We start from the raw sequence: 20,291 nt of genomic DNA, 5'->3' as shown, positions 1-20,291 counted from the left end.
ATTCCTCGAACTCCCGAACGTTCACAAACGATTGAATAAAAATGATTAAGAACAATAAAGGAATTAAAGTTTTTCTTGTGATTTGAAAGGAATTGATTTGATCAGTGCGGTTATTTTTGATAAATATTCTATTATACAGTTTGTCGGTTACAACAAATACCGAAAATGATACGATCGAAAAGTCAATGTTAAACTGTATTGACTTAGAATTTTGCCCCCAACAATGGTGTTTTCCAAATCAAGGAATCCAAATAGGATTATTCTGAAACGATGCCTAATACTAAGTTTTTTTAATGTTGCACCATTATATTGTTTATCATGATTCTAACGTTTTTCTGATTATCATACCGTGTTGGAGTCATGTCGTCAAATTAACGTCATAATCATAATAAATCATAAGTGCTGTACTGTATTCTGTTTGTGTGTGTACATGAAAAAATTAAATATCGCTTAATGAACACAACTCGACGGACAGAATATTAATTTCATCGTTAAAATTGATAATGTCGCGAGTGGCTCCGACTAAAAAGATATTGTTGTTAAAACTAAAAAGCACTGGTACACACGCTTTGAAACATAAACCTCGCAAGCGCCATTTATCAATGCCATAATAACGCGCCGTACGTGTAGAGCTTACATATTTATAACACATACATACATTTCACGTTTCCTCTCTTGTTAATTATTATATTAACATCATTATCAGTGCCGTTATAAACTCGAAACTATTAATAAAAATCAAACTAAACGGTACCGCGTATAGAAGAAGGATAATTCTACACGCGGTACTGTAAACAGATTAAAATATATATTTTTATTCTAAGACGATTTCGTTGGCAATTTTTATGGACTATATCTAAAAACGACCGCAACTTGGTTAATATTACCAATACATTTCCCAATACATTATCAAACACTGACCTCGTGTGCGTGTGAATTTTTTTATAATACATTTTAAACCGACTATTGGCCATTGTTACGCCTATATGCCCCTATATGGACGGAGTGTATACTTTTTTTTTAACCGTTTTAACGTTAAAAAAATAACAGGTATGACATGACGATGACTCGTTTGAGTATATATATATATATGGAAAATATCCGACTACCGCCGCAGTTTGTAAATGTACACAACATGATGATAAAATTGTAACAAACAACTATATAGTTATCATACGGTTTATACCCGAATTAACAGCAATCGTAAGTACACACACACATAAACACACTATTCATTAACTGCAACGTTAGATAAGCTCTCCGTGAGTTGCCTGCGCTAGTAGCGTTAATTTTCCACGATCGAATTTGGCGGTTCTTGTAATGAGGTCATAGGAAGAGGAGGTGGTTGTTGCTAATCCTAATTGCGTTGGTCTGTACCGCCGGCGAGTTGTGGTCAAAAATACTGAAACTCGAGGGGGTCGATGGGCTGCTGTGTAATTCTGACAAAGAAAACAACGTACCACCGCCGCCGCCGCTATCGGTCAATTATGGCGAGGGGTCGTGTGAGTGAGAGAGAGAGAGAGAGGGTATGCCCAAAAATCAGACCTTAGTTGTATTAAGTCGTACAGACAACACAAAGAATAAACGATAATAATAATTGGCAAAACAGAAATTATTTTTTTGATTTTGGACGTAATCGTCCCCACCTGCCCCCTTCCCTCCAACATTAATGTCGATCGTGTGCTGTATCTTGCGCCAATCGTGAACTGTACAAATGTAATCTACTGTGAAATCGTTTTCATAATTTACCACACAATAGTCTGCGTTTTGGTGTGTACAAAAAAAGAGTAAAAGAAAAAACACAAAAATTGCTCAGCCTCAAATCAAATGTTCAAATGTTCAGCAAAATGTTTTAGATTTTCCGTCATAACTCAAAAAGTTTCTATACTAAAAAAATATAATATTTTGTACTAATTATATTTTCAAATTTTCGCCTATAATCGCAAAAAATAACAAGGTTTTTTTTAACTTTGACTTAATTTTTCAAAGTGAACAATAATAAAGTTAAAATTAGTTTTTCTACTCTGTTGACGGATTTACATAAAAAATAAAATATGAAAAAAAAATTGGTTATAAAACAAAAAAAACAAAACATAAAACCCGGATTATAAAAAAATTTTAAAAACGATTTATATATATTATGTTATAAGAGCGCGACTACAGTCTTGCCTATATATTTTAATAACAAAAAAATTAACATTTTTAATGTTAAGACGTAGGAAACGTTTATTTTCTAGTATCACTTGCTAAAAAGCAAATATATTTTAATTATTTGTTCGATAATTATATAAATCTAATGTAAATAAATATAAAAACAGTTTTTTTTTTATAATTAGAGATTTTTCGTTTTTTTTTTTTATTACCTTTGGAGTATAGATACTGCGATATACTATAACTGCGGTATAACACACAAAAAAATCGGCTACCAGTTTAAAGTTGTCTAGACACACGACAAAGCAAAAAAAAAAAACAACAATAGCAACATATCATTGTAAAATCAATAGCCCGCAGCTCCGTTTCCAAGTTGAAATACCTACCTAGATAATATTATGTATTTTCAATGGTTACCCGTCGGCCGACAATATTATTTTCATCATTTTCAAGTTTCAACGCAATTACAATTAGTTCTGACCATTACCGACATTCTAACAATAAGCATTACCCGATCAGTTAAATGTAAACTGCTATTTATGTATTATACGGTTGACCGTTCATCCGAATATTATTAGCCTGACAATCGGAGTGGCTTGCTAACTTCTAGACAAAGCGCCGCATTGTTGTGTTTAACGTTACAAACAAATTTACATTTTCAGCTACAGGCCAAATAAACGTCGTATACACACATACAGATAGATGTTAACCACGAATTCCGTTTACATGTGGCGTGCGCACTCGGTACGCAGAGTATCCAAAATGCCTAACCCGAGGCTTTAAAAAATACAAAAAATAAAAACCACCGGCAACATTTTTATCCGGGGCCCGAATCAGACGAGATGACAATTTGTAAATAATATTATAATGTATTCAAAAAACGCTATCGTATTGCATCTAAGTACAACGTTCCAATTATGATTACAGCGGGCAAGTTTAAAAAAAAAATGTTTTATTAAAAATACTAATACGAGTGCTACACTTTGGGCTCTAATCGCCTAGGCGAACATTGTAATATACATGGTGTCCCATTTTAAAATACTAATAGATTTTTCTCTAAAAATACTAAACCAATCAAAAAGTTGTTTGTTAGAGAATTTTAGAGTACAAAAGAGGGTGTTAAAAAAATTATGGTCCAAAATTCAAAATGGCTGACTACGGTCAAAACCATTTTTTTTTTTAATGGAAAACCATGTATTTTTTGTTAAACAAAAATATGTTCTAATCAAAACTAACAACTTTTGTAGGAAAAATTTTTCGGTGAAACCCATAATTTAAATGGTATAATCCATAATTTGTAAATTAAGTCTCTTTAGCTATTTTTAGTTTTGTTATTTTATTTGTATGCAAACGGTAGCCGTGGCATGTGTGGTAACCTTGGTTTGTGTCGTAATTATGGTATGTGTGGTAACCGTTGCATGTGTGGTAATTGTGGTATGTGTGTTTGGTTATAGTTAAACAAGAAATCTGATGAATAGATTCAAAATACAATTTTGTCATATTCCATCTACTAAGACCAACCGAATAGGAGCTATTTTGTTATACGCAAAGACGTATTTTGGAACATGTTTTTTTTTGTTTAGTAAAAAGCTTACAATTTCCCGAACAGCCCAAACGTTATTATTAATAAGCAAAGCAAGATTTTTTTGTACAAGTTTGTACATCTTTCGAGAATTTGTTTATTAGAAAATTGTCTCGATTCCTCGCCCACAAAAGGGACGTTTTTGAGTAAATGACAGTTTTAACTATATGTATAGCATATAACCTTTTGAAGACAGGAATGTGTCTTAGTATTACTTTCTTTGTAATACACATTTGTGCGCACGTGTACAATACAAGTTTATATTGCAATGTTTTTCAAAGTTAAAAGTATATATTCGTTTCTACTTTACTTTAACCCGAAAATTAGGTTCAATCAACGTAGTTATTTAGCCTGTCTTTTCACTCTCCTATTCTTCATTTGCATGGGTGACATGTATTTTTATTATTTTTTTTTGTCATGCATTATATCTAATGATGATGGAACTGTGCGATCAACATAAAAAATACATCCTCAACTCTGCGTCAAAGCAAAAAAAAAACCGCATCCAGACATTTTCCACAAACCGCGAAAACACAATAACTATTTATCATAATGATTATTTTGATCGATAAACATTAAAAATAAAAATAAATTCATATCACGAAAGTTTGTTCCTGGTATTATTCTGAAAAAAGGCAGTGCATCAAAAATATGTATTAGCAGCAAGTTTGATGAAAATAAGAAATTGTGACAGAAAAGTGTGGAATGTGTCAAAACTGATATTTAAAACATTTGCATTTTTTTTAAAGATAATCTATTATTCTCATAAAGTTATTTCATTCCAAGGTAAACATCTATTCAAAATAACTTATTTTTATCTTGCATTGAAACTTTTTAACTTTGATAATATTTTGAACTGTTAATTTCACAAAACAAATACTGTCTTTATCAAATTTTTCCTTTCCACTGATTTTCTTAATTAAATATTTCAAGTTAGTTATGTAATATCTTCTTGTTTTTTTTTTAAATTTCTTTCTGCATTTGTAATATTGCCTTATTGTATTTTTATAGTTTTAAACACTTTATTCCAACCGTTAATAATCCAATTGTCGAATTTTTATTTTAGTGTAACTAGCATAGGTCTTAAAAAAATATGGATGTAAGCTAAATTTAAAAACAAACACATCTTTATAATACTTAAATCTTCTCAGCTATCGCGTCGATAACTGATAAAAACAAGAAATAACTTTATTTAAATATTGCCGACAACTTAACTAAGACAATTTTAAGCAGTAAACGGCTGCAAGATAATGTGACGTGATCGCGGATATGGAAAATTTGTTTTTAACCATATATTATCTTATATCAACATATACCACTAGCGTTTAAGGATTAAAACACACATAAGTGACAAGGAAATACTTTAAGCACCCCCGTATACGTAAGCAGGCACTCTATAGTCTACATACTTAACACCTATATGAGCGTTATATAGTATTATGTTGATACACACCGTTCCACTCTATTCTCGAATTTAAACTACCACTACATAATTCATCCATGTTTGGTCGGAAAGTATAGGTTTAATACTGTATTGTCTCGTATATATATTATGTATTTTTTTTCTATACATTATTATCATAAAGGTATTTTGATGTGATAGTGAAAACTTTAATACCGGGAGGATTCTCTTAGGCGATGTCGTAATAGTGTGTGAACGTCGTCGTATCGTAACTACAAATTGTGTTTAAAGCGCCAAAAACCTTTCAAAATGATAAATATCTGTTATGCCGTATACACATAGATAAGTGTTTGAGTTATGGTACTATGTTGTACTCGAGTAAACCGTTTCACGTGTTCTTATTTTTTACAATACAATACACTATAATACTTCGATAACGGTGTCATCAAAAAATAATAATAATAAAAAATGTATCGAGCCAATTTAGTATTGTAATCATGTGTAAAAAAAAAAATCATGTACACGAGAGATTTTGAATAACATCTAAATTTAGTCTGAAATTATTACTTTGTCGGGTTAATAAAGCGCTACTAGAAAATAAAAATATGATATATCAACGTTATATTATATATATTGTATATCTATTTAATGTAAGACCAGCCGAGCCCATAGAAACCAAGGTTATTGAACCACATAGTGCAGTGATCTATGCATTGAACTGAGTTTTCGGTATTAATTAATCAGAAGGCCTGTTCAGTGACCGTTTTGCCGTTAATCCGTTTTTATGGGAAACCTGTAAATGGATCTTGCGGTAATTTCTCGCATGACAAAATTGCTGTGACCCAAAAGGCGGACGCGAGGTGTTTTCTAAAACGTTTTTGGTCTTAAGCTGATACTAAAGAAGAAACTATAAGGTTGCGTTAGAATTTATCTCAGTCTTATTGAATCGGATGCTCGCATTCATGTTGTACCTATGTCTGTACAGAATTACACTTATGTTATGAATTCAAAATTATTAGGAAACGTTAAACATACAAATAATTTGTTTAAAACTGTAATATTTTTAGAACTCGCTGAACACATTACGTTCGAATCACTAAACCGACATTTAGAATCAATCAAAGTCATCATTAACTTCATCGTAGACGGCAAACTTTAAAATAAAATCTCAACACACAAACACTTAAACGGTTGGCAAACCATTTATTCTCAGTATGTAAAAATATTTGTAAATGTTTCTATAAGTTTCCTCGGCAAATCCATTATAGACCCAAAGTCTTACTACCTATATAATAAATAATATGTATATATTTAGATCCTACTGACTATCGAGGGAGCTTTAGGTTAAAAAACAAAATTTTACAATAAAATAATTATCACAATCTTTGAATACAATTATTATCCAACACAATGTTATGACCTTTAGGTAGATTTTCCAAACTCCGTTGGATGGATTATTATAATTATGTAGACTATACGAAAAAAACAATAGTTATAAACAAATATTTACAAAAAGTGTATAAACCTCAATACGGGACTTTAAATCCCGAAGGAGAAGTGTAGATGAATTATTATAGTGCCCGGTTGACAGACGCTGGGTTGTATACTAGACAATGAACACTGCAAATACCGATTAGCTTAGAGATCTCTAGGCCTTAATTGATTCGTTAAGTTGGTGCAAACACTGAAAGACCTCGAGGGACATCTAGTGAATTGACAAATCTTACCTGCTACTTACCCGTAGTTACTGGTCCGTGATACGTTAGCAGACAACCGTTGTTAGTTGAGTTACAAAAAAAAGTTTTCTTTTAAGTGTACATATATATAGAACTCAGAATCTAACAAATTATTTTTGATATAATAGGCCCAATTAAAAACTATATTACAGACAACAGCTATTGTATTAAATAATGTCGGAAAAGACCTTCGGAAAGTTTTTATAGACTTCAATTATAAATTTGTTTTTTTTCTGAGAGGTGGACTAATTACAGTTAACAAATTTCTTTTATAGACTTTAAGATTTTGTTGGTGTTTAATATCCCAATCAAACATACAAATTGTCTAAGCCGTGTATATATATTTTTTTTTCAGTTCCGCCAGTTGTCTTCGGAACCGTGTGAACACTTCAACGTTTTCCGTAAGCGTCGATAAACAGGTAAGCGAATAGCGTTGGGCTAATGTACGGGCACCGTTTTAAATTATTTATGTTTGCTACACGTGTACGGCCAAGACCGATTTGGGTTTTTGGCGACACCCTAACAAATGACGGCGCGGTGTGGCGGTCGTGTCAAGCCGCTAATGACAGTTAGCAAACTATGCACGGTATAATATATTATTATTATTATTATACAAAACGGCAAACAGATTGTTTTCTAGCACACTATTTTCCGGCGACCCTCGACTTTTTTTTTCCCTATCCCATACCGGTAGGTAATATATTATTATATACGAAAATAACCTAACCGACGATCCGATAAATATAGTAATCAAGCGGAATATCACACACAGGCGGAGGCGCGCGCGATGGCCCGGAAGAGAGGATTTACACGCCTTACGGGTCCTTTGCGAGCGCACACGCAGCTGGCTGTTAAGGTGTGAGAACCCGGGCGTGTCGGTCTCGGCCGCGGCCGCCACCGGAAGTAAACAGCCAAGTGTTTATTTTATTCCGGGTTGACGTCTACCGGAAAACGCCAATCGAAGAGATTAATACAATATTACATGCAGTATGTAACTGTGCAAATCATATAACTATATATTTATATAGCAGCATGTACGTTGAATGTGGGTGCAAGTTTGTGCTGGATTTATTTTTCCACGTCTCATCATTTTCCGCTCGCCAAGCAGGGTCGGCTTGTAATTTTTTTTTGAATTTTTGGACAATTTTTTAGCGTATATATAGCGTAATTGATTTCCTTAGCGATTGATTATTCAAAAACTATGAAAATGTAGATGGAAAAAATGTGTTTTGTTATGATGTACAACTTTTAAGCTCTGCAGTGAATGAAATAGAGATGAATGGAGGAATATTTCATCGTTCGACCAATCTACGGATTGAAAAAAAAAAGTGAATGCAATATATCGGGTAATGTTCTGAAACTCTTCATCGCACTTGTACATGCCAAGGGGATTTTAATAAAACCCTTAATAACAAAATCCATTCATCGGTTCCAGAGATGTGCGCGGCTAAAGACAAATTTAGCTAAAATTAACAGTTTTTTTTAAATTGTAAAAAAATGTAATAATTTGTTTTAAATTCTTATTTTGTACCATTTTGATAAGCTCTTTCTAATAAGCTTAGAGTCAACTTTTTGTCTCTTATAGATAAAGATGGAAAAAAAATTCAAATTTTTAAGATAGAATTCATCGCGATCAGCCTGATTTGAACATTATTGCCTTTCACCGTAAACAACCTACGTCACTGACATAATTTATGAAATGTCTTTTTTATATGAATGAAAGACAAGCATATTATATACTATCGCATGATACGATAAAAAAACACAGTTTTGGGAATTGTCAAGAGAGGGAAAATTAAAAACAAAAATACGTGCTTTTCTCTGTGTAATAATACCTACCAGACTTTCAGAACTTCCAATTATTAAATGAAGATGCACCGTGGTTTATGTTACTATTTGATAGCCGTTAACGTTGAAAAATGAACACAGTTGTTATAACGAGTAAGGATATAATATATAAATTGCTGTCAAAAGTTCTTTCCTCATAATATTCTCGACTAACTTTAATTAGGCGAATTATACGACAAATAGAAGTCCCGTTAAAAGTCAAAACTATGACTTAAAGCATAATTGACTCATGGACTTATTTTTCATAAATTTGCTTGCTTTGTTTTGTTCAAGAATTTTATTATTTATTTATGAGATAAACTTAACGTAAAAAAAATATATATACTTTTGTTTAAACACATCAATTGCATTAAGCACAATATGCATACTTATTATAATTGGTCAGAGTTAAGCCCAAGCAATGGTCGCCAAATCACAAATGCATAGAATTACTGACTCTACCGTGATGCAATAGTGAAACAAACAAAATTTAGTTAACTAAATGTGTAGCTGCTGTACACTGTATATAAATTAAAAATTAAAATAGCATCATAATACGAATTTAAAATACACACAGCCTAACAAAAATACTTGACGGCCCAGTGTGTAACAAAAGGTCCACCGAGAAAATAAACGTGTTACAAAACTGAAACCAGGTAAATGCTACAGTCTAATCTAAATAATAGCTGCTTAGGAATACAATTATTTCATGTATATAAAAACAACATTCAAATGTATTGTGTGTATATAACCCTGTTTTTAATGCGCGCAATACCTTGATGTGAATTGAATCTTAAAAATAAAATTAATATTAATTATTGATTGGGTATATTGTACAATAAATAAATCGTCGTAGTTACTATCATAATATTAATTTTTCATAGTTATTGCATTTCCGTGCGGTTTCTCACCGCTTACTCTATTATTCCCCATCTTCTACTTCGCCTTAGCTATAGTACAAACGGCTGCATACTGTACTTGCGACCCAAGTTATTATCATTAAGTCCGATCATAAAAGGTCCAGAAAGGGACCTACTTGCGTCCCTGTTGACCTTTTTAAAACACTTAGTTACGTCCCTTATAATTTGTGAACTACAAGATTAAAAATACAAATACAAATTCAAATATTTATAAAACAAGCACGCATGCAGATATAAATAATCGATTGTAAAGACAAAATTTAATTTTGGCCTATAAAACCGTGTAGGCTCATCCACATTATGAATACATTATGATTGTATTTTGATTACCTTATTAAAGTTTAGAACTTAGGAAGGGAAGTGAAGTGCCGATAAAATTAATTCTACACTCCAACTTTACCCCCTTGCTAAATTTTGAACTTTTATACTCCAGTGGAAATTTTTATTAAAATTTGATTTAATTAGACAGTTCATTCACGTTAAGAAATACACGAAGTGCATTGATGTATTTCTTTTTATACGTTTACAGTCACGACCTTTGAAAATGTATAATACACTACCATTATTCATATTGTATTTAATGAGCTTGATCTGACTTCTAGCAGCATAAATAGAAATATTTGGCTTCCCACACTTGTACAACATGTGTAAAAAACTATAAAATAATAGCTATAATATAATAGCTATAAATAACTAAATTTCCAAAAAAATACATTTCCGACACTTGTACAATTAAGAGGAAATGGTCAGATGAGTTTTACATTAATAGTTATCAATTTCCTCCCATTTTACTTAGCTTTAATCTAGATTGATGTGTTTCTTAATTTATTTGTGTTATTACATTCTGCATAACTTTTTAACTAATGGACCAGTTTTTAACAATTATTTTAAATGTTTAGACTAGGCATTACATATATTGTGTGGTTTGTAAATTGATTTATCAAATTTTATGAATAGCAACATATAAGAAAATATACTCACTTGACTGGACCTGTACCGGTGCGGTGTCCGATATTTTCTTCGGACTTTTCGTGGGCAGCATACGCACAGTATTCGACCATAAGCTCTAAAACATTAACAACATTGTTATTGTAAAATGTTGACTGTTAATTACATTTTAAATGTAGTCATTTAGCACGACTATTGGCATTTAATTATAAAATATTGCATTTACTATAAAACATAAAAAAGCTATCCATGTTTTTAAAAACCTATTACCATAACTTGTTTTTGTAATTTTTTTATCTTTTTTGAACAATATTATTAGTCAGAAGAAGAAGAGAAAACAATAAAAAATAAAGAGCTACGCACATATAAACTTTAATACCACATAAAATACTTGGAATAGCCAGGCCCGTAAGCCTACAAATACGAGTAATAACCTAACAAGTATAATAAAAATAGCCGGTTTCTTTCAATATTATAAAATAAAAAATCACTAAACAATTAATACTATCTCAGTTTTCCATCGAATTTAAAAATACATACATTTGTATTATACATTTATAAGTCCGTTAAGAATAATTCATCAAAAACAGTCCACCCCGTTAGAAATTTAATATATTTTAATTTTATAATTGGTATTTGCCATTTAGATGCCTTTTCTTTCTATATTTTTTCCTAAGGTACTTACGTCGAACAACATATATTTTCTTTTGAACTCTTAACAGGTTTTCATCGAAAACTCTATACCCATTTTTCATCTATATTAATTAATTTACTAATGTAACTTGTTTTTGTAATTTTTTATCTTTTTGAACAATATTATTAGTCAGAAGAAGAAGAGAAGACAATAAAAAATAAAGAGCTACGCACATATAAACTTTAATACCACATAAAATACTTGGAATAGCCAGGCCCGTAAGCCTACAAATACGAGTAATAACCGTATTCAACGTCCTAGTGCCTTTGACGAATTTTGTTATAAATTATTTAATGTTTTTCGACCGAATGAGTAAAGTTAATCTAAGTATAACTGAAACTTGAAAGCCTTCATAGTTGTGTTGTGAGTATATATTGTGAGTAATAATAAGATAATTTTTAATAGCGTTTTGTAGTTTACTTAGTACGGTAAATGAATATGTACACCAACTCCATAGCACATATACTACTAGTGTACATTATATACTATACCACATATATTTATTTTTATAATATAAGTTTAATATTTGCATTTCTGTGACCGTTAGCGACCTTAAAAAAATTCAATTATTTTCCACTCGAAAAGACGTTAATAATTAATCATTTAGTATAGTACCTCAGCGCAAGCGGTATTTTAATTTTAGTTTTAAAAAAAGGCCCAAAAACTTCAAGGTATGTATAGGTATTATACAAGAGGGATCGATCAAAACGCTGTTGTTAAAAAGTAATATTAAATAAATAATTTTATTTGAAATATTAAAATTTGTAAATAATTTTAATCTCATATATACAATAAGGATTTTGTGTTTATTTATTACCCTTTTGACAAAAGTGAATACCGAGTTTATTATAATAACTCTGTATACTGTACGCGAGTCCAAGTTTAATAAGTAGGTATGATTTACTGGAAGTCGATTTTTTGGATTTAAAATTGTAAGTTAAGAATTTAATATTAAGACTATCTTGTGTAAAAACTATTTCTGGAGTTCAGCTGATAGGTTGGCACTACTATGACGAGATGAATATTTATATAAATAGGAATAATTATATTATAGTTAGAAAATACAACAAAAAAAAACAAAGTTGTTACTAAAAAGTGTTGATTCAACTTTTATTTTGGTCAATCAATGGTAAAAAATTGACAATATATTTTGGTTTTTCATTTGAAAACTGTATCAAAATTCCAGCGGTAAAAATCTTCAAAATTCAGAATTGTCCTTTTTCGGTGATTTTGAATAGAAATATCAAATCTTCTTAATAAGTTTGCATGCCCGCGTAAAACTTATGTTTTTCCAAATAGTCTTATTTGTATTCGGGTCGAAATTACATTTTGGTAATTAATTATTGTAATGCTTATACACCGATACACAATCAAGCAGCGTGCTAAAATATGCCGCATTCGAGCTGAGAGATTGTAATAAACCTAATTCATGGCTGAGAACTACGTCGATGGTTGTTCTTGTACAGTGTAGTCGTTATATAACAATAGGATAGTGTGCTGTAGTATTGTACATTTCGATTGTGTCATTCGGTACCATTAAGAGACCATTAATGTAGTAACATTAATTCAAGTAATAATATATCTTTGCAGGTAGTTCGGCTGTCACACGGCATAGTAAACCATATCTAGGGTAAACAATTTTTTTTTTTAATTTTGTACATTATGTGAACTTTGCTACTTTTTTTAACTCTGATGTAAAGTTAACAATGTATTTGATTTTACAACGTTGTATTACTTTGTTTTCTGATTTATTTGCACTATAACCGCTGGACAGAATCCTGTGAACTATAATCTTATCTATGCGAACGGTTATTAAAGAGAATATAGTAAATCTTACACTTGTGCACAATCGTGAACAATAAAATATACATCACCTACTTTTCTTTTAAACGTACATTTATCTGCATAAAATACTCTTGGAATTTTGCCTTAGTCAGTTCTGCAAACAGTTAACACAAACATAATATTATGTAAACGGTGGGTGTTATTTTAACACGGTATGCTAAAATCTATTATGATAAAACCTAATTTAAATACCGGCGTATGTAAAACGGCTAATTTCAAAGAGAGAACAGGTTTTATGTAGTAACAGTGATCACTAATAAATCATAAAATCTGTACTGCATAATAATACTGTAATACTAACGTGGGCTAAATCCTTTGGTACTCGCTTCGTTAACTGCGATGTGATTATTGAGTACACGGTTGACGTTTACATCGAGGTTGAATTATAAAGGGATGTGCTGGCGCTGAAATTATATGTAAATATTCATTGACGGTTTTATCACGATGACAATCTCGACAATCCTAAGGTTTGATTTTCAATAGTAAGTTTAAAAGTTTGAAATTTTTTATTCGGTTTTGGTTGTTTATCGTATTTCACGTTACTTTCCAACGGTAAACCGTTAACGTTAATTATTGTCTAGAAAACACACAGAATATATTATTATGACAAAACGTCTTACTATAACAATGTTTTTAGCTTTTATCCAGAGCCGCAAGTGCAGAAAGTTCCAAAACACTAAACGTGCGTGTGAGTGCTGTTGATATGTATTATTATGTTAAATACTTTACACGCGGCAACCGAGCAGATTTATTATTATGTATAGGTATTCTGGAACGTACGAAAGTTCACTAGGAATCGGGACGCAGTGACCATTATACCTTTGTCGCTAGAAAGTTTGCTCAAAGCTAAGAACTTTCTGCGTATGTGTAAGATTTATAATCAACAAATCACATACACGGCAGACTCTAATAATATATGGTATGCGGTTTAAACTAATTAATTATTAGTATAAAAGGTTCGATAAGAAATTCGCACGCACATTTCAATATTTAACTTATACAATGGTACCTACCCATTAGTCGTAAAAATACATCTGGATATATTAAATATATATATATGTTAAATTCACTAAGGCGTAGGTGTATATTGTATAATAATATATGTGTCATAAGGAGTTAAATTTCAGTACTGATAAAAAAGTATATAATAATGATTTTGTTGTTTAAAATGTTATCAATTTAGTTACATATTACTGTGACAATTAAAATTTACATAAAATAAGGCTTATATATAAAAAGAAATCAAGTACAGTCTAAATCAGCACAGTCTGAACCAATATAATCACCAATGTGGGGCCCAGCATCCACAGATTTGCAACACATTTTCCTAAATGAGGTGATTTTTTTTTTAAATGGTCAAATGTTTTTAAAATTGTAATTCAAGCTTGTCACCCGTGGTAGTCATCAAAATCCACATTTTTAGTATTTTGTGTCACTTTCTGGGTTTTTTTTCATGATAAAACAAATATTTGACAACAGATTTTTTTTATATATCTAGATTTTATATTTATCTTCAGACTCATTTTCAACTGTTAAATCCTAAAGTTGAACCACAAAAAAATAACCTTAAATCCTCTCTCTGCATTTCTCTCCATTCGACACCATTTTTATTCCTTCTCCACACTACTCTAAGTTTCTAAACTTTGATTATCCACCTACTTTTTATTTTATATAATACTACTTCAAAATGTATTCACTCTAACTTACTTCTTTCAAAATTTAATTTTCTCCTTGTTTTCACATACCCTAAACATCCAAGTTTATTCTCTCTTATTTTTCTTGCTATTAGTGCTACTCACAAACTACCTCTCCAATTCCTCATTTTAGATTTTTTTTCTCTTATTTAATTCCCAACATTATCATCTCTTTACATCATCGTCTGCAGATCTGATTCTTACATTCCAAATCTGTATAAATTTATACCTTTCCCCCTAAAGGATACATGCTGTCACACAATACATCTGATCGCCTTCTGATTCTATCAGCCACATTATTTTCAATTTCTAATTGGCATTCTCTTGAACAACTGCACATCTCAAACACTTAATTAATTGTCTTACTGTATTTACCACTTTCTTTAATAAAATAGAATAAGATTTTGTTTTCTACAACGAAAGGCTTGTTAACAGTTTATTATTATGTTACTATTAAAAACAATTGTTTTTAATATTTTATTCAATATTTCATTCAACTTATGAGGAAACCACATCAAAACTTTGTAAGCATTGACGAGACAAAGCGGAACACGAGTAATTTCATAAGTAATATAAATTTGTTTAACACTTTTCAACAATGCAAATCGTCTAACGCATCCTTCAAAACAAACGTTAGTGTTTAGGTTTTTAATTCGCCGTCAACGTCAATATTAGCTATTTTCCTTTGTCGGTGTTGCATATCATTAAAACCAAAACAAACATCATAAGAAACCAATATCTTCTCGACAATCGCAACAAAGCTCAAACAACCTGTATGACGATATACCTACATACACATTAATAACGTATAATATTAATAGCAGCTATACATTTAAAATAGGTATATAGAAAACAAAAAAATATGAATTAATAACGATATAAATGTAATACCCCTACGAATAATGAGTATTTATGAGTTTTTTTTAAGATACCATTACTGCTATTTTTTTGGCACAGCATCTTCACCAATAACATGATTTAGACCTTCTCTTGACAATGATGCTTTAGATAAGCGACGGTCTAATAAGTAGACAAGTATGTGGTTCTGTTAAAAAAAATACAAGACAGATCTTAATAGGAATAGAATCGCAATCGCGAATATTGTTATCTTATCGTTGACAAGGTAAGTATAATATGTATAAGCAACCGTATAGTATGTTATGTACAGAATTGCCTCGCTTTACCATATTATATTTTAATCCGTACGTCTATGATTAATGAACTAAAAACGAGATAAATTATTTTATATAGCATAATTATTCTTATACGCAATTGTTTGTTAATTCTGTAATTTGTTTTAGAGTTTTTGACTTTGTGTATTTGCACACTGACAGCCGACAAAATAGAAACTTAATGATTACACGTCACTAGAAGCCCGAGGCCCTGCAAAAAAACGTAAATTCAAGTAAATCCCTGTAAAAAAAAACAGCGTTCGACAGCGATAAATCGTGAAATAAAATAAAAAAAAGAAATAAAAGAAATGAAATAAATGTGTACGTTGTACCGCAAAAAGCTGTCGACGTAAATGGCCAACATTTATTAGCGAAAGGGGCGAGACCGAAACGGGAATAAATGCACTGCGAATAAATCATCATGCAAGTAAAAAATAATAATGTTTTACACTCGTAAAATAATTTTAATAAAGCTGGCCGCGTTAAATCCGGTTATTAGCCAATCAAGGCCCATTTTATACTTTAACAAACCTCGACGCCAAGTTTATATTCAATTTTTTTTCACGCCAATTAACATTAATTGATTACTGTAATACTACAACAGACATTTATTATGGAGGTACGCTCAGTTTTTTTCATTTTTATTTCAAAACCAAAAAAAATACTGTCTATTTTATCATTTGTTGAACGTGTGTGCTTGATGATCAAGCTTTCAATAAAGTTAGAATTAAAAAAAATATATATATATTTTCCCAGCAAACGAGCAATACAAAGAAAAATTATGAACAAGAAATTATATTTATAGTTAACATTATTATACTGTGATGACTAATGACATATTTTAATGTCAAGTGTTGTTTTATTTGATTATTTCTTTCGAATAACTTCAAAGACAAATTATAAAACAATTATCTACAATTTAGCAACACAAGACTTTAACAAATTACCAACACTTACAGAAACAAATCAAATGATTAAAATGACGATTGCAGTAATTTAAAACTATATTTAATTGGCTGTATAAAGAGTGAAAATTGTATAACGACTATCTTACTAAAAAAGGATTATCATAACGGGTATTATAATTATTTGAGATGCTCTAAAATAAATTTTAGACTACAAATATACCATATTTGTTGTCTAAAATTGTTGTCTTAACTTATTTTTAGCTAAACAAAAAATATGTTGAAACAAACATTTTTAATTACAATACAAAAGGCAATAAACATAAAACTGTACATACGCTTTAACAGAGTGCATAAAGGTCAATGTAATAAACTTCTGGAAATGAATCAAAAACAAGTCCAAGTCCTTAAACTTTATAGATTGAGTCCCGTTTTTTAAGCAGACTGAATTTCAAATTTACATTAAACTTTGTGAGTTAAGTCCTAAGTAAAAAAAATTATGATATTCCAAGAAAACGCTTTGTGTAAAGTTTCCCAGAGTTGGTAGTTTTTTATTGTGTACGAAATCATATTAAAAGTTTTTAAAATTATATTTATACACCAATAAACATAATATTGTTTCGCCGTTTAACTTATTTTCATTGTTAGATGACTCAATTGACTTTTTATAAACTATATAGATCACGTTAAAATATTTATAAATTTGTCTTCGCCATTCATTAAAAAAACCACGCTACAATAATTCAGCTTATTTGATATAATATTTCAATTTAAGAATATTAAGATTTGGTTTTAAGTAAACGGTAATACTTACTTATTTTGTACAAGTGTGAATAACTTTTTCTTGGTTCAGCAACTTTTAAAGTATTTTTGAAGATAAAATACGTGAACAACAAAAGGAAATACAAGAAATACAGTTATTAAGAAAAGTTTGAGTTAAAAATTGTTTAATACTACAGATACTGCCTATTGGTTATAATCTAACTGAAAACTATAATATTAAAATGAGAATGTATGTAATATAATAAAATTTGTATAATCAGTGCCATTATTACTGTCGTAGAATGATTATTACTTTCATTATAACTCATCGGTGTTATTCGGGGTGGGTTGGTGTATGAAAAAACCCATTTACCAATTATTTTTATATAATTTAGAGTTCATGGTGTATAATAATCTTAAAATTATATAATGCTGACATCATTCGAGAGTAAATTTAAAAACGCGTTAGCGTATGCTGCATTTTATGGTAATCATTTCCGTGTAAAACATATCATATTTATTATATTATATTTTATAATAAAAGGCGTGAGAAACAAATCCGAGTGCGTTTTGCTGTTAACAAACCTGGTTTTCGGAACATTTAAGTATAATACCTAAATCGATAATGGACAATTTTTTTTCAGTTCCGGTTATTACTAATGGGATGGGGTAACAACATTGGAGTAATGGTGGTGGCGTAAACGTGGTTAGAAGAAGGGGGACTTAAGGTTAACTACGTACAAGCAGCATCCATAACGACACGCCATCAATTCGCGTCCAATCCAACTGTCTTGGCCAATCCCGTCAAATTAATGGTCGGCTCTCCGTACCGGGGAGTTTATTTAAAATTCTCCGCCATAAACATTCTATTTCGAAGAGCATTCTCACCGATAGTTCAACTGCTGCCAAAACTAACCGAAATCTTATCAGTCACCCAAATCGTTTGTGTCTGATAGTACAAATTCAACGAGACCAAATTTTTTTGTACATCCAGAACACATAAAATACAATTTTTCATTGAAATTACAGTGAAATACACCAATTTATTAACATATTATAAGAGTGTTTACATATTATTGTGTCGTTTTCGTTCACGAGTTACTAGTTAGCTGATCATAATAATAAATGGAAAAAGTAGTAGTGACAATGTAAAGTGTCTCCTAAAACTAACAAAATGTCATTACACAATAACAGCTGAGCTCATTTAAAAATAAATAGAATATCTAATCTGTGTCAAAATTTGCAAAATTATTTTTCTTCCGAGGTCAAACTAATTTCATAAAAAAAGTTTGCTCAAGTTGCTTATCCAGGCCTTTATTGCTCGCAAACTACTTATTAAACAGCAACTACACAATCAATAATATATGTTTGATATTGTACAATTTTATTATAATAAGTTGAACCGAGTTGTAAATTTATTTGACAAAAAAAAATTCCTTTTTATTATTTATCATTAACAATTCAATAGTAATTTTCATGACTGACCTAGTCAATATTTTTGTTATTTTTAAATTATTTTCGCCGTGATAAGGGATAATTGAAAGTCATGACGACCGAATACATAAAATACAATATTAATGTACCTACATCAAAATATGTTTCTCAATGATGAATAATAATCGTTGTTGTTTATTTGAATAAGATTAGCAACAATGTTACCTTCATAAGCGCATACAACAGACCAATTGCTTATATAGACCATGGCTTAAATATACTAGGTTATTGCATTTCCCAACTTTATTATGTAAAATAAATTCACAAAATGGCAGTAGAGGTACGTCATTGGTTTTTTGATAAATATATACATAGAACCTTTATACAAAAAAATAATTTGATTGTCTGAACCCTTACGCAGCCATTTTATTTTTATTATCGAAAATATTTCAATGGAGAGGGGGTAGAGATGCAATAACCTAGTATATTTAAGCCATGCAAAGACCAAAAAAATGTGGAAAACAAATTTGAAACTAATAATTATCATAAAATGTCATACATCCATACATCCTACATTTCTAATTATTTAAAAGAATTTGTTGAATGTGTACTTTTTATAACAGTAACATGAGAGTGGAGTGCATCACAAGTATATCGGCTACACCAACAACATCAAAACAAATGAGCCGTGGTGTTATACTTTACTTGAAGTGCAATCAAACCCTGTATTATGGCGCTACATCTACTGTATGTACATACTGCATAATAGGATTACATCCATTTGACGAGCAAATTCATTGTTATTATATAGATTTGCCTAAGCATAATTATAGACTCGGTGTCGCACAACTAATTAAATATATTAAGTAAGTACATACTTTTATCGTTTGTCAACCAAAAAATAAACTGTAATCACTATTCGTTCACAAAAATAATTTTAATAACATTTTTTTAACAACTAAATTATTAATTTAATTAATCTCTATTTTGGCGTGGATATATTTTAGATTTGATTTAAATGCAAAAATAATTAAAATCCGAAGACCGCATCAAAACAGTTATGAATGCGAATTATTATTTTTATTTTTTTATTTATAGCGGTATTCATATAGTTTTTAATTAAAAACGGATACTTTAAAACAAGGATAGCTTCATAAAGACATAGGGGGTTCAATAATTTCTCGTAAACGCAACAAAAAAAGAAAAAAAACCAAGGGAA

The 20,291-nt window shown here is 30.4% G+C and overlaps 1 protein-coding gene across 2 annotated transcripts in view; it reads right to left on the bottom strand.

Moving 5' to 3' along the window:
• Positions 1 to 20,291, bottom strand: part of LOC126833459 (dopamine receptor 2) — a 56,118-nt gene that overhangs the window by 8,448 nt on the left and 27,379 nt on the right. For both annotated transcript variants that reach the window (XM_050564807.1, XM_050564809.1), the window contains exon 4: positions 10,600 to 10,684. In XM_050564807.1, the coding sequence (XP_050420764.1) occupies positions 10,600 to 10,684 (85 nt within the window). The remainder of the gene's footprint in view (positions 1 to 10,599; positions 10,685 to 20,291) is intronic.

Source organism: Adelges cooleyi, unplaced genomic scaffold (genome assembly GCF_023614345.1).
Source record: "Adelges cooleyi isolate 19-005CV unplaced genomic scaffold, UGA_ACOO_1.1 ACOO_flye_CR_arks_rails_tigmint_CR_PRNA_2, whole genome shotgun sequence".
NCBI classification, from domain to species: Eukaryota; Metazoa; Arthropoda; class Insecta; order Hemiptera; family Adelgidae; genus Adelges; species Adelges cooleyi.
Note: the sequence above shows the minus strand (reverse complement) of the source record. Positions and strands in the feature narration are given on the sequence as shown.